This window comes from Diabrotica virgifera, chromosome 9 (assembly GCF_917563875.1).
Source record: "Diabrotica virgifera virgifera chromosome 9, PGI_DIABVI_V3a".
Classification (NCBI taxonomy): Eukaryota; Metazoa; Arthropoda; class Insecta; order Coleoptera; family Chrysomelidae; genus Diabrotica; species Diabrotica virgifera.
The window spans coordinates 181,267,294-181,284,372 of record NC_065451.1 but is presented as its reverse complement, the minus strand read 5'-3'; the positions used below and the strand labels follow the sequence as shown (position 1 = coordinate 181,284,372).

Below are 17,079 nucleotides of genomic sequence, written 5' to 3'. Positions count from 1 at the left end.
GTGCTATGCGCAGGACAGCGGTTCGATTCACATGATTTCCTTCCGCCAAAATTTCTTCCAATCTTTATCTAATATATTATTTTCTTACTCTATATTTTGTTGTATGTTTATATTTTAATTCCACAAAAATCAAACTAATTTGATTATTGTTTGTGAAAAATTGTTTAAACAATTGCATAATATGTTTAAAAATAATACACTTTTATTTTCTAAGGTAAAATATATGAACAATGAACGGTTTTGCCAAAAAAGTGTTATTTCAAAGGACAGAGTATGTGTTTTTATTTTGCAATAAACAAATTTATTTATTTTGAAATGTACTAAAAATTAAAATTTATGAATCATTATCAAAGGTCATTGGAATGCCCAATCAGAGAGAACGTATCGGTTGTCCTGCGAGTAGCACCAAAAATTAATGTTTATTTAAAAAAAATCCTGACGCCGTGGTAGTTAACCGATTTTATTTTTGTAAATTGCAAATAGTCCAGGGCGCATCTGTTTTGAGGTGGACGTTGAGAGGTGACTACAATTTTTTTGCAGAAATTGCTTAAAAATAGCTAAAATAATAATATTTGAGTTATCCTCCCACTCAAAATGGTCCGGAACATTGTTTAAATAATCAAAATGTCAAAATATGAAGGAAAAAGTCGATTTTTTTATTGGTTTTTTGATTATAACTTTGGAACTGTCCATTTCTGAGAAAAGTTGTATCGACATAAAAGTTGTGTAATTAAATTTGCTACAATAAAGAGTTGGTTATAAATTTAAAAAATAGTCACCCTTGTTGCAAAATAGCAATAATTGCGAAAAAAACATACAAAAACAAGTATTTGCATTTTACGTTTTTCAACCATTTATGCTAAATTTAGGACCTTCATATTTTACCCAAAAAAACTTGATGATATAGTAAAACAGCACTGTAAATTTCATTAAGATCGGTTTAACTGATTTTGCAAAATAAATTTTGCAATCCAGCTTTCGTAAAAAAAAATCATTTTTTTTGTATGTTGTAGGACTGAAAATAAAGCAGATAGCAAGTTGAATTTTTTTTGCTTATATAAGTGTACTGTACCTTTCATTTGCAATTTGCAAAGTTAAAATCGATTAATTACCACGGCGTCAGGAATTCTTTTAAAATAAACATGATTTTTGGTGCTACGCGCAGGACAGTGGTGTTCGATTCACACAAGTTGATTTCCACCAAAATTTCTTCCAATCTTTATCTAATATATTATTTTCTTACTCTATATTTTGTTGTATTTTAATATTTTAATTCCACAAAAATCAAACTAATTTTATTATTGTTTGTGAAATATTGTTTAAACAATTGCATATGTTTAAAAATAATAAACTTTTATTCTCTAAGTTAGAATATATGAACAAAAAAAGTTTTTGCTAAAAAAGTGCTATTTCAAAGGACAGTAGAGTATGTGTTTTTATTTTGCAATAAACAAATTTATTTAGTTATATCGAAATGTAATAAAAATTAAAATGCATCAATCATTATCAAAGGTCATTAGAATGCCCAATCAGAGCAAATTATCCGCTGTCCTGCGCGTACACCAATAATTAATGTTTATTTAAAAAAATTCCTGACGCCGTGGTAGTTAATAGATTTTAATTTTGCAAATTGCAAATGAAAGGTACAGTACACTTCTATACGCAAAAAAAAAATTCAACTTGCTATCTGCTTTATTTTCAGTAATGTAACATTTTGAAAAAATGAATTTTATTTGCGAAAGCTGGATTGCAAAATTTATTTTGCAAAATCTATTGAACCGATCTTAATGAAATTTACAGTATTGTTTTACTGTATCATAAAGTTTTTCTGGGTGAAATATGAAGGTCCTTAGGCTACGGCTCCACGGGCGAGAAATTGACGCTAGCAGTAGCCGTAAAACGAACTTAAGGTTCCGCGGAACGAAACAGGAATAGCCGAACTGTACCGACTACAGGACTTGTGCGTAATCGGTTCAGTTCGGCTATTCCTATTCCGTTCCGCGGAACCTTAAGTTCGTTTTACGGCTACTGCTAGCGTCAATTTCTCGCCCGTGGAGCCGTAGCCTTAGTGTACTGGTTGAAAAACGTAAAATGCGAATACTTGTTTTTGTATGGTTTTTTCGCAATTATTGCTATTTTGCAACCAGGGTGACTATTTTTTAAACTTTTAACCAATTTTATATTGTAGGAAATTTAATTACGCAACTTTTATGTCAGTACAACTTTTCCCGAAAATGAATACTTTTAAAGTTATAACCAAAAAACGAAGAAAAAAATCGAATTTTCCTTCATTTTTTGACATTTTGATTATTTACACAATGTTCCGGACCTTTTTGAGAGGGAGGATAACTCAAATATTATTATTTGAGTTATTTTCAATCAATTTCTGCAGAAAAATTTGAGTCACCTCTCAACGTCCAAATGTACTAATATTTTTACAGATGCGCCCTGGTCTAAAATGAAAGGTACAGTATTCTTTTATATGTAAAAAAAAATTGCTTTCTGCTTTATTTTTAGTGCTGCAACAATTTGAAAAATGAATTTTTTTCGCGAAAGCTGGATTGCAAAATTTTTTTGCAAAATTTATTAAACCGATCTTAATGAAATTTACTGTATTGTTTTATCATGTCATAAATGTTTTCTGAGTGAAATATTAAGGTTCTAAGTTTAGCATAAATGGTTGAAAACCGTAAAATGCGAATACAGTGGTACCTCGAAATACGAGGGTAATTCGTTCCGTAACCTTGCTCGTATGTCAAAGCAATTTTCCCCATTGAAATTAACTGAAATGTCATTAATCCGTTCCAGTCAAAAAAAAACCGCCTTAGTTGTTTTTGTTAAGTGTTTTTAAATAAGAAAAATGTTTTTACAAGAAGAAACATTTTTTATAACTAACAAAAAATACATACATATTCTGTAAAAACATAAGAAAAAGTGAGGTGCTTACGGAAACGCTTAATTTTCGTCAGTGCAGTGGTCTTCGCTTTTTTCGTCACACTTTGCTCATTTTCATCTGCAGATGAGCAAAATCTATCCAAAGAGGTCTGTTTCTTCCTCCCTTTCAGAATATTGCCGAAATGTGTTAGGAATGTTTCATTGAACAACTCCGATGCACGACCAGTTGCAACTTTTTCGGGGTGATTTTTATCCACGAACTCTGCAATTTTCTTCCACATTCCCAAGATCTCCTTTATATCTCTTGTAGAGACAACCTCTTCTAATTCTGGCTTCTCTTCAAAACTATTTTTTCGTTGATCCACTGTATGCTTTTATTTTATAACACAAGTAGAAGTAGGTAGTCAAAAAGAGGCATGAATTTTATTAAAAGGCGGTTCCTCGTATGTCAAATTTTGCTCTCATCTCAAATCAAAACATCGCTGCTCGGCGGCTCGTATCTCAAAACACTCGTATATTAGGGCGCTCGTATATCGAGGTACCACTGTACTTATTTTTTCACAGCCAAAAAACTCACAATTCGAATTCGAAATTTGGATAATCGAAATTACAATTCATTATTAATTTTAATTGCTAATCATTATTTTCGTGCCAAAAAGAGGTTTTATGGCGATTGGGAAATTCACGGGAAAACTTTTACAGAACTATTCGGCAGCAAATATTTCTTGGGGATTTTTTGTCCGGGATTTTTTGTGGGGATATTTTGTCCAAAAAGTTTGTGGGGATTATTTGTCCGGAGTTTATTTGTGGGGATTTTTTGTCCAGGGATAATTTGTGGTGATTTTTTGTCCAGGGATAATTTGTGGGGATTTTTTGTCCGGGGATTATTTATCCTAACTTCCATTATACCTTTCTCATTACACGACGATTGGAACGTTCGGTGTAATGTGAAACTTACCACATGTGGGATTGCTTAAGTGAGCCACCATTGGAATGTCATCGTGCGTTCTAACCCTCGCATTATTCAAATTCTTAGCGTGTGAAAGGACCGTTAGGGTATGTTTCTTTAAATTGACATTAATAGAAATCTTGAAATATTATTTTTACTTGTATATAACAGAATTTGTCTAGTGGCTGTAATTACAGTGTACTCTGCTAAACGATTCTAAAAAGAAACACACCTACGACTTAAATATTTCGTGTTGGCATCATGTGACGTCACGTGCTATGACGCGAATGACGTGCAACGGTGTCTATATTGTATGGTCTGTAGTTTGAATCAAAAAAATTATTGAGACGATTAGCCGTTTCTAGGCTTTTGTTTTATCTTTTTAAGATGTTCCTGACCTACATAAAATCGAAATTATTGTGTACAGCCGAACTGGCATTTAAGTGGACACTTCAATAAAGGTGCATAATACAGTATACATGGTGTTGTATTAAAAAAACCATGTATACCGAAGTACCTAATGGGAGCAATAAAGTAGTAATCAACTAACGTTACAAACATCAAATTTCAAATCTCCATATTGCCAAATACACACACCCAAACTTATATGGAATCACCATGTATTTCAAAGTAATATTTATTTCTTTTGAAAAAACTTGTTATTGTTGCGAAGAATAAAGGTTTTTATTGAAAATAAACGAATATATAAGACAATCGGATAGTACAGCTCGGTACGGTATAGTATAGGTTATTTGCTTTAGTTGCAAATTGAACGAAAATAAATAAACTAACTTTTGCGTCCAAACACGAAAATATGGCTGATGTGGGGTTATAGAACTTACAACGAGGAAAGATTATTGGTCTTGTGGAGAAAGTAATCTTCTCAAAGGGACATAGCTGTAGAGCTAGGCGTAATACAGGACGTTCTGTCTAAAACCTATGCTAGGTAACAGGAACTAGGAAAGCTCAAAAATATAACAAGGGAAAGTAGTCAAAAGTAATAACGGCTCTCCAAGATCGTTTAATTGTCCAATCAGCTGGAAGACACGCAACCATTTCTCACCAGCAGCTCCAAAGGCAGATTTTGGAAGCTACAGGCGTAACTGTTTCAATTGAAACGATAAGAAGAAGAGGTCGTACCAAGAAGTATACAGCAGGTGACAGTTATGGGTTCCCGAGTTAAGATTGATCGCCTAAATTGGTGTCTTCACCACCGAAACTGGAACATTGGGAATTGACAAAATGTGCTATTTTCAAAAAAAGTCAGGATTTATGTAAAATCGGTGACCCATGAATTCGTGTACTTAGAGGTCGAGGAAGACAATCAAGAACGAAAACTGTCAGATCTATTCACAAACATACAAGGGGAAGTGTAATGTTCTGGAGAGGAATTGTGATCACTAAAAAAATCCTTTAATTTTCCTCCAATCAACTTTAACTGCTCACAGGTATGTTGATAACCTGTAGCCAGGCTCTGGAGAGGTGCAACAGGAGAAAATTTAATTTGATTGCATGTTAATGGACCTCTACATACCATTAGAATGACTACAGACATCATTGAAGCAGAAGGTATTGTTCAAGCAATCTATATAGTGTAATAGGTAAGATTTGTAGCTTTCTTTGGGTTGTTCTTCTTTAATATTAGGCCGGCAGCTGGTGTTTTCTGGTAATTAAATATGTAGTTAAAAATATTTATTTATACTTAGGTAAATACCGTTAAAGCAGGACATAATATTGTATGTGTTAAAATTAATTTTATCAATTTTTTAATAACATTTAACCTCACAGGGACCTCCCTCTTACCGCATGCTTGCATTAATAACTGATGTAGAATAGCTTTTATAATTAATCTTGTTATTGTTGTAATTACTGATACTAAAAGAACTTTATAAAAACACAGTTAGATCTAAAATTACTTTAGTTATACAGTTCAAAACTTTTAAAATTCAGCACAAAATGCAAGCATGTCCCCGCTCTTTTTTTATTAAAAATACAAAATCTAAAAATATTTTTTTAACCGAGTCTTCATTAGTACACTTCTGCTTGGAAAATGAATTGCACAACACAAAAATTAAAATACTGATACACTTAACTCATTTTCTCCTTCTTCCGTATTTTCTTCGTCACTATCATCGCCCAATTCAATAATAAATTTATTTCCACCATTAATGTGGAAGTGCCCAATCTTCTTATAATATTCTTCCACTTTGATCACTTTGGCGATTCTTTTCTGCGAGTCTACTTTGGTAATATTGGCTACTTCTTTTTTAATTATCTCAATTACCTTTTTGTCAAATTTAGGAAATTTATTTGAACGCCTTATACTTGGTTTTAATTGTCCCCAAATTAACTCAATAGGATTGAAAACACAAAAGTAGGGGGGAAGTCTCAATATAGTGTGTCCATGCTTTTCGGCAATACTCTCTAGAGCGTATAATTTTCTAAATTGCTTCGTGTGTAGAACTTCAATAAGTTGTTTTTTTGTGTAAAAATCTTCGAAATACAAATCATTTTCCATTAAAAAATTTTGCAGGTCAGCTTTCTTTGAAGATGTATTTGGTATTTTAGTGAGCTGTCGGGAATGATAGGAAGCGTTGTCAAGCACTATTACGCTGTTTTTCTCCAAGTTTGGGATCAGCGAGTTTTCAAACCAATCTTCAAAAATGTCAGCTTTCATATTCTTGTGGTAGTCAACGTTACAATCTTCCATTTTCTTCCCACATAATTTTAAAGCATTCGGAACCCATCCCTCACTTTCTCCGCAATGTACAATAATTAGTCGCGAGCCTTTATTTGCAGGCATTTCTGGTATGCACATGCTTGAACCATCTGTCCATCCTTTCTTTACTGTATCGTGGGTATCATACCAAGTTTCATCTAAATAATAAATTCTCCTATTTTCTTGCCTATATTTAGTAATTTCTTCTAGGTACATATTACGTCTGTTGACTATTCTTTGGCTTTCCATAATTGCTTGACGTTTATTTATTTTTTTGAACTTAAAGCCCATTTTTTTATCCAATTTTGAAGAGTTTTCTCACAGCAGTTCATATTTCGACCGGTTGTTTCCTATTTCTTTCTTATTATTTCTATTGTAGGTATTTCATTGCTTTTGTAGCAGTCGTATATTGTGGTTTTCAATAGTTTTACAAGTGAAGGATTTAAAGGTCTTGAAAATTTGTAGTCACATCGTTTCTTGCGATGATAGGGTTCATTTTTAACTATTTTATATACAGTAGAAAGTGGAATTTCTGTTAAATCAGAGGTGGCTTGTGCCAATAGTGTTTCATCGAAGCCGAATTTCGTACGTAGATTTTTGTATACATTCAAACATACTTGCTGTGTTTCTGCATTTAAATGCATTCGAATCTTCTTAACGAGCTCTTTTTTTTAGTAATTACATTCACACTAGCACTGGCAATTTCTACAATATCAGCGTTATCGTACGCGATATTTACATTATCCCACGGGTGCCACATCACTATTCACATTAATTAAATAACAATAATCAACACTTGACACTCTCCAAACGAAATACTAAACCAATATTCAAAATAATTACAGCAAACAAAACACTCGTATCACTTAACACACGTACACTCCAGTATTAATACACTGCTAGGCTACCGAACTAAAACTAATGTTTTGCACGAAACTTGTGAATAGGTATGCGGGAGGTCTGGCCGTAAAAACACAGATGCTTTCAAAGGGCCGCTTCTTAAACGTTTGACCTAACATCTATATTTGAAGAATATCATATTTCACCGGCTTAAGCTATTCTACAGTATTTTTTACTTGGACAATATCCCATGTTTGGAGTGGCCGGCTTGCCCACCCGAGCTTAATCCTATAGAGTGTTTGTGGGATATGCTTAAAAGAGAAGTTAGAGCTCGCCGGGATAATCCACAAAACACCGCACGGCTAGTACAAGTTGCTCTTAAATGGAGCAACCTACCACAACAAAATGTTGATAATTTGATTAGGAGCGTGGCCAAGCAAACTGAAGCTTGCATAAGGACTAGAGGTGATAACACTGACTACCACAAAATACAAAATTTTACCACAAAATACACTGACTACCACAAAAAAAAATAAATAAAAACAATTTAAACATTATTCGTTTTACATTGAACTTTTGTATGCTATTGACTTTCAACTACTTTCAATTTGTTTGTTAAATACTTTATTGATTTATTTAATTGTTATGTATTTTTTATTAAATCGCTTTAAAATAAATATTGTTTGACTTCGTGTGTTTGTTTTTTTAAATTCGCACGAAATAGTAAAATATCAGATGATTCCATATACATATATATGTAAGTTTGGGTGTGTGTAGGTGTATTCAGGTATATATCCCTGGTGTATCTCTATTTTTATATGATTCGGACCATCCCTTTATCGGAGATAATTAGCCTCTTCCAGACTTTCGGTCCACTCTGTATATCTCCGACTAGCTTTAACAACGCTTTAACTTAAATGAATTTTTTGCGTGCACGAAGAACTAGGTTATAAAATCTTTTGTCTGCACTGTACTCGTGGGCTTGGTCGATTTAATTTTAGATCTTTGCTTGATGATATTTAGGACAGGCGAACGTAAAAAAAAACTACAGATCTCAACGGGTTACTTTAATTACATCATCAAATGCGTATCAGAATATATGAACACGCTTGGTTTTAAATTGTGTTTTTGTATACATGTTTTTGTATACTATTTTTTGTCTTAGTAATGCTATTAAGATTTTTTAGCCTTTTTATATCCCCTATGATAGGGGAACCCAAGCGGGGATTTTTGCAGTTACTCGAGCGCGTCAGATTATTGACTCTTATGGCTCATATTGGCTCATATATTGGCTCTTAATGCAGGGGAGTTTGTTAAGGGGGGCCGAAAAAAAATATATCCTTAGAAAAACTCGAAATGGGTCAGATTAAGATAAGGTAGCAGTGGCGGCTGGTCAGGGTAGGCAGGGTCGGCAGTGCCGACCCACACATTTATGGACACATTATAGATTTTTTTTAAATATATAAGTTAATCAGAGTTGTTCTGAAGCTATTTTCTTGTGGCATTTTTATAATAAATTACTTTTAATGGGAAATAAGCCACAATTTTATAAATATATAAATAAACCCGATTTGGGCTTCGAAACGTTAATAAAATCATGTTTTTGGTAAAATTGTGGCTTATTTCCCATTAAAAGTAATTTATTAATCGGAGTTGATGATATTCGTTTCTGTGAAATAAAAAAAATATCTGAGATAATACAGACTAAATTTTATTCATTCTTTTTAAAAGAATTCGATCGATCCGATAAGTTAAGTGATCCCTGTGCGCTGTGCGTAAAAGACTTCAAATTAATGATCCTAGCCAGCCAAACACCCGACTGCGATTGTGTGAATTCAAGTCCCGCTTCGGCAAGCCGTACCCAGATTGACCATTTGCTTGCAATAAGACGCTATGGAATATTAGCCGATAGGCAACCAATTATACATTCCCCGTATTTATTTGAATGACAAGTACGGCAGAAAAACAATCTGCCGAGCACAGCGGTGATTTGCAAACGGCAACAAGACACGTACTTATAGACCAGGGCCCATCTGTAAAAATATTACTAACATTAATTTGGACGTTGAAAGGTGACTCATATTTGTTTGCAGAAATTGCTTGAAAATAACTCATATAATAATATTTGAGTTATCCTCCCACTCAAAAAGGTCCGGAACATTGTTTAAATAATCATGTCAAAAAATGAAGGAAAAATTCAATTTTTTTCTTCATTTTTTGATTATAACTTTAAAAGTATTCATTTTCGAGAAAAGTTGCACTGACATAAAAGTTGTGTACATAATTAAATTTCCTACAATATAGGATTAGCTAATAATTTTAAAAATTGTCACCCTTGTTGCAAAATAGCAATAACTGCGAAAAAATCATAAAAAACAAGTATTCGCATTTTACGTGTTTCAACCGTTTATGCTACACATAGGACCTTCATAATTTTACCAAGAAAAACTATATCATATAATAAAACAATACTGTGAATTTCATTAAGATCAGTTCAATAGATTTTGCAAGATAAATTTTGCAATCCAGCTTTCGCAAAAAAATTAATTTTTTCAAAATGTTGCAGAACTGAAAATAAAGCAGACAGTAAGTTGAAATTATTTTTACATATAGAAGAATGCTGTACCTTTCTTCTATATGTAAAAAAAATCAACTTTCTATCAGCTTTATTGTGAGTACTGCAACATTTTGAAAAAATTAATTTTTTTTGCAAAAGCTGGATTTCAAAATTTATTTTGCAAAATGTATTGAATCGATCTTAATGAAATTTACAGTATTGTTTTATTATATCATAAAGGTTTTCTGCTTAAAATATGAAGGTCGTAAGTCTAGCATAAATGGTTGAAAAACGTAAAATGCAAATACTTATTTTTTATGTTTTTTTAGCAATTATTGCTGTTTTGAAACAAGGATGACACTTTTAAAATTTTAAATAATCCTATATTGTAGGAAATTTAATTACCCAACTTTTATGTCAGTATAACTTTTCTCAGAAGTGAATACTTTGAAAGTTAATCAAAAGACGAAGAAAAAAATCGAAGTTTTTCTTCATTTTTTGACATTTTGATTATTTAAACAATGTTCCGCACCTTTTTGAGTGGAAGGATAACTCAATTATTATTTCCAAAGAATTTTCAAAATATCTATTAGACAAGCTCATTAAAAATTATCCATCATTCTTTATTCAAATAAAATAAGAAAATGGATTAACAGTTTTATATGCTGATCTAAATATTTTAGGAAGGTGGGATGAGTACAAAATATGTTTAATTTTTTATTTCCTTTAATTCATTAATAACAAACTGTTCCCGAACTTAATAAATTATTGTGCTCAAATGTGGGCAAATTGTGCCTCAAATGAACGGGATTTCTCTTGTATCAAAAGAGTCAAAACGTATTGTCGAAACACCATGAAACAAGAGAGAATGTCAAACTTGTCTCAAATGTCAATAGAAAAAACCTTTTAAAACCTCTCCAAAACAATAATAAATTTTACAATGACGTTATAACCCATTTTGCTACTTCGAAACAATATAGACTAGAGTTAATTTATAAACACGTTTACAAAAAAAAAACAAAAACTAAAAATCTTCTATGAAACTGAAGCCATTTAATTAGACGGCATACCTATCTGAGGAGACAAAACCTTGCCGACTCTGTCCCTAAAGCCACGAGCCGCCACTGTAAGGTAGTTAAGTACATGCAAAACAGTGTATATTTCAAAAATCTGACGATTTGAGCGGGGCGTAAGGAAATGGGTGAGTCCCAAAGTTTCACAAGAAAAAAGCGAATATTTCGCGAAATGAATGACAGATCGAAAAACTAAAAATACGTACTCAATATTTTTCAAAAATCTATCGAATGATACCAAACACGACTTCTCACGGAGAGGGGTGGGGGGTAAATTTAATATTTTAAATACGAATCCCGCGATATTTCACGAAATGAACATCAGATCGAAAAACTGAAAAATACACTTATTTCAATATCTTTGAAAAATCTATCGAATGGCACCAAACACGACCCCTTACGGAGGTGGGGTGGGGGTTTCTTTAAAATTTTAAATGGGAGATTTGCTTTTAAATGGGAGATTTACTTATTGCAGATTTGGATTCCTTACGTAAAAATAAGTAACTTTTATTCGAGACATTTTTTCGAATTATGGATAGCTATATAATCTAAAAAAAAACCATTGTTGGAAACGAAAAATTAAATTAAAAATGGACAAGTCCCCACTAAAATGAAAAACTTTACTTATTTTTTTTTTGGTTTTAGAACCTACTCTTCACAACCCAATACGTCCCCTAAGCGCTCGAGTGACTGCACATTTAGCATACTGTGCTCCCCTACATACTTGATAAAATATGGCGTATAGTACAAAATTTATACTGATCAAGATTCTGTGAAGCGTTAGACAATAATGTATACTTTCAACTATATTATTTAATCTATATTCAGAGGAAATATTTGCGAACATGAAATGACAATTTCTAATCTTAAAGACTTTAATAAACTGTGCAGTTCTTACGATTCTTCGTTTCAAAATAAAAATAAAACTGAGAATAATGAAAAAAATTTAATTTCACAAACAGTATGTGTAATTCAGAATTTAGACAAGAAAATCCTGTGATTCTGTACTTTAAAACAGACTTCGATTTGGAATTTAAGTGTGTATTCTTAACCGAAGAGTTGGTAGAAGAAATCATCAATCTGTAGAAGATTCTCTGATTTCGTTGAGATATATGTACCTTAAATCCGATAAGTACTAAAAAATTCAATGATCTTCTGCTAAAGTGGGTTCCAGCGAGGATTCACGGTGTTTTTCAGACTCTAGTGCATAAAGACACAATTCAAATTACTGATATAGCGGCAGTAGCCCTGCATTTGTTTTTAATTATTATTTAATGTACTTCAAAAAGTTATTGTTAATTTTTTTAGTTAATAAAAAATACAGTTGCGTTACAACCATTTCTGTTTTTTTTAATTCGACTTTTTATTTTTAATTTTTTAAGTAGTTTTTTTAGTACTCGTATTAATGGTTTTGTTACAAATATGTCCGTATAATATTTTTAGTTCTTTATATCCAACATTTCCTTAATTTTGTAAAATAGGTATCATATTTTTCGTAATAGAGCTCAGTCTTTGCCATAGGATAGGTAGGAAAATTAATATTAAGTCACAGTTAAAAATTTATTTTTCAGAGCGAAAATGTGTTAAGTCCATTTTTTCCAAAAACAGTAATTTTCAAAAAAAATTCTTTTTATTGGTAAAAAGAACAATGATCATTGTTCACATTTATAAGAACTTACTAAATAAAATTTAATGTATTAAATGGAAAATGTTACAAAACACTAAAAATAATTTTTATTTTCGCTCTCCTGTAAAATGTACATTTTGTGACTTAATACACTTTTGTTCTGAGGTACGGATATACTCCAGGAAACATCTGAAGCGTTATGGAGGGCGTCAAACGTCCACATCCTGAAAAATTACTGGGCGCTATTTTTATACTGAAATATCTGGAGGAAGTCAATAGAAAATGCGTACCATTCCGTGGATATCGAAATTTTTTACTTCGTCATGTTTTTTTATTAACATTTAATCAAATAAAGCGACTTCTTTCTCATTCACTTCAATTTTGTGAAAACACTATCGAATTGTAGATGAAAATGTTTATTCTTATTTTATTTTATTTTTATTTGTTTCAGGCGCCATGGGAGAGAGCTTTAGTAGAGCTGTCCAACCAGAAGAGGTGAGTACAAGTTTTTATGTTGGTTATCAAGAGTTCTGGTTAAAAAGTTCCGAAACAGTTGGTGTCACATCTTTATTCAGCAATATAACTTTTCACTTTTCTTCTTCAATATACTTTCCTTTCACTTCCCTTACACCGCTTCATCCCAACCTTCCACTGGGCGAAGCAGTGCTGTAAATCATCTTCCGACAGGCGGGTGACTACCTTGGCCGATGTTTGACACTATCTGGTGACGTGAGGCGTGTTACTTTTAAAAGAAGATTTGATTTTTAGGGAACAGGTAAAAGTCACATAGTGCTAAATCTGGCTGACAGGGTGGGTGTCCGTGCCTGTGACCTGGTTTTTGGCTAAATAGACCTTGACAGTGTGTGCGTTGAGAGCCGTGCTATAATAAGACGGATGCTGTTGCTTTCTAAGATTGCTTGCAAAACTTTGGACAGGCTGGTGACTAACGTGGCCGATGTTTTACATAATCTAATGACTTGAGGAAGAGGAAGAGGAAGTTGAAATGTTCTACGAAGATCTGATAACAACATTAGATGAAAATGATGCAAGATATACTATAATTATGGAAGATTTCAACGCAAAATTAGGTAAAAAAGAAGAAAATACTGAAACTAAAATAGGGATGCATGATTATGGCACACGAAATGCAAGAGGAGAAAAATTATATAACTTCTTAGAACAACAAAATTTATATGCCATGAACACATATTTCAAAAAACAAGCAAACCGAAAATGGACGTGGATATCTCCCGATAAAAAGACGAAAAACGAGATCGATTACATCTTATGTGGGAACAAAGACATTTTTGAAGACATAACTGCTCTCAATCAATTCACAACTGGCAGCGATCATCGTCTTTTAAGAGCAAGGATTGTTTTTAAACAGACCAAACCCCATAGAAACAGGCCACATAATTATAATCAGATAGATCAAACTAAAATCCGACAGAAGGGAGATGAGTACAGAGAAGTCTTAAGAGAAGAATTTGTAGGATATTATCAACAAGAAAATACCGACATAAACACAATTAATAGAGAAATGCAACGAAAGCTCTTGAAAGCAGGCCTGACTGTGGCAAAGAATACGAAAAGTAAAGAAGACAAAATAAGCATTGGAACAAAACGGTTGATGGAAAAGAGACGCCTATTTCTAAGCGAAGGAAAGCGAAACACCGACGGTTTCAAAGAATTGAAAAAACAAATAAAGAAGGGAGTAAAGGAAGACTTAAGGATCTACAATGAAAACAAGGTAGAAAAAATTATAGAAAAGAATCGAGGCCTAAAATGCTTAAGACCAAACATAGGAAAGCCTCTAATAGTCTCATTAAAAGATAAAGATGGAAAAGAAACAAGAGAAAAGAACAAAATCCTAAAAGTTACACAAACATTTTACCGTGATTTATATTCCTCAAACAAAGACCCAGATAACATTGCAAAGGAAAATCTTAAGAAAAAGATAATAAATGTCAACTCAAGTACTCCCTAATATAGAATCCTTCGAAATAAAACAAGCTATGGCACAACTAAAGAACAATAAGTCTCCGGGCCCAGATGGAATACTTGCCGAAATGTTAAAGGAGGGGAGTGAAATTATTCTCGAAGAATTGAAAAATCTTTTCAACAAATGCCTTCACAAAAGAGAAGTCCCAGATGATTGGAAAGAAAGCTTGACAATAATTCTCTTCAAAAAAGGAGATAGGGGAGGTCTGAAGAACTATAGGCCAATTTCCCTGTTGTCCCAAATGTACAAACTGTTTATTGTGTTTATGAGAGTAATAACTAATAGGCTATCGTCGAAGCTTGATAGCTATCAACCGGTAGAGCAGGCAGGATTCCGAAAGGGTTACAGTACAGCGGATCATCTTCTTACAGTCAGAACGCTAATAGAGAAAGCCAATGAATATCACTTGAACTTCTACATTGGCTTCGTTGATTATGAAAAGGCATTCGACTCCATAGAACTTTAGGCAATAGAGAGAGAGCTATGAACAACTGCAGGATAGATTCTCGATACAGAATGCTCATACATAATATTTTTAAGAAAGCTACAATGAAAATACAAACAGATGAGAAAACCAAAGCTATATGAATCAACAGAGGAGTTCGTCAGGGAGACGTTATTTCACCAAAGCTGTTCACACTGGGACTTGAAGACGTGTTCAAAGACATTAGCTGGGTAGATAAAGGAATAAATGTTAATGGAAGAAAACTGAGTCATTTGAGATATGCTGACGACATTGTAATATTCGCTACAAGTTTCGAAGAATTACAGACCATGATGACGCAACTATTTCAAGCTTCGGAAAAAGTAGGTCTTAAGATGAACTTGGAAAAAACAAAAGTAATGACGAACACACCGAACATTACAAAAATAACGTTGAATGACATAGATTTAGAAACAGTAAGCGAATACATCTACTCTACCTGGGACAGATGATAATGAAAGTTAACAAAGAAAATCAAACTGCCAAAATTACTAGAAGAATAAGGTTAGCGTGGTCAGGATTTGGAAAACTGAGTTGGATCTTGAAAAACACTAAAATAGAACAATATTTGAGAACCATAGTTTACGATCAGTGTATCCTCCCTATACTTACGTATGGTTCGCAGACGTGGACACTCACCAAGGCCAGTATGGATAAAATAGTAAAGGCACAGAGAGCGATGGAAAGATCAATGCTCGGGGTGAGGCTCATAGACAAAAAAACAAATACATGGATTAGAAGCAAAACCAAAGTAAAAGACGCAGGAGAACATGCTGCCAAATTAAAATGGAGCTTCGCAGGACACAATGCCCGACTGAAGGATAAAAGATGGAATCACGAAATACAACAATGGAGACCGTGGTTAGGAAGAAGAAGTAGAGGAAGGCCACAAATGAGATGGGCCGATGACATAAAGAAGTTTGGAGGACACAACTCGAAACAGGTAGCGCAAAATAGACAACACTTAATTGAGTTGGGGGAGGCCTATGTCCAAAGTTGGATTACTGAAGGCTGAAGAAATTACTTGAGGCGTGTTAGTTTCAAAGATTATTTGATTTTTAAGAACAGGTAAAAGTCACAGAGTCTTAAATCTGGCGGAAAGGGTGGTTGTTCGATGACTGACCTGGTTTTTGGCTAAATAATCATTGACAGTGTGCCGGTTAAGAGCCGTCATACAGTCAGTCATGCTATAATGAGACGAATGTCGTTGCATTTTAAGATTGCTTCCAAAAATTGACCCATTTTAGTCCAAAAGATTCTGTCATCGTAAAGGACAACGCTAGTTGTCATTCGAGGCATCTTGAATTTTTTTCCACTGTATGAATAAAATAGGATATCTTGGATTGGATGACTTATTCTCAGCGAGTTTTTTACCGAAAATTGAATAAGAGTTGAAGACTGAAAATAGTTACAGTAATAAATGAACAGAACACCTTCTATACGCTGACTAATTGACGAAAGGGAAAATTATAAAATTATAAAGGATAAAAAATTACTCTTTGTTTATTCCATTCCGATAATAGCTAAAAATACCAGTACATAATAGTATAAGTCCCTTTATCGCTATGACTTTAACTGAACTTTAAAAAAAAAGGGAAAATTACTACTACGACGCAATAAATATTCGCTTATGTATCGATTTTCCAACTCGGGAGACAGGATTCCGCCGTTGTCCTTAAGTTATAGTTATCCTGCACTTGCCCCCGTTATTCCCCCATCACAAAATTGACGTTGAGTCCTGTTTTTAGGTTAATAGCCGAAATCTAGTTTAGTCCAGTTGTACATTCGGCTTTATAACGATCAGGTCGATTTGTACAAAGTGATCAACTATTGCAATAAATGAATTCAAAGTTTGAAAATATATAGGGTGGAAGGCACTTATGGAATAAAATTATTTCTGTCCTTGTTTTAAAAAATTTTTAAACATCAATTT

General features: G+C 33.1%; 1 protein-coding gene across 1 annotated transcript in view; it reads left to right on the top strand.

The window, feature by feature from the left end:
• The window catches only part of LOC126891865 (choline transporter-like protein 1), a 224,822-nt gene that overhangs the window by 17,189 nt on the left and 190,554 nt on the right, over positions 1–17,079 (top strand). Inside the window, exon 2 of the mRNA XM_050661191.1 lies at positions 13,112–13,155. Coding sequence (XP_050517148.1) covers positions 13,112–13,155 — 44 coding nt within the window. The remainder of the gene's footprint in view (positions 1–13,111; positions 13,156–17,079) is intronic.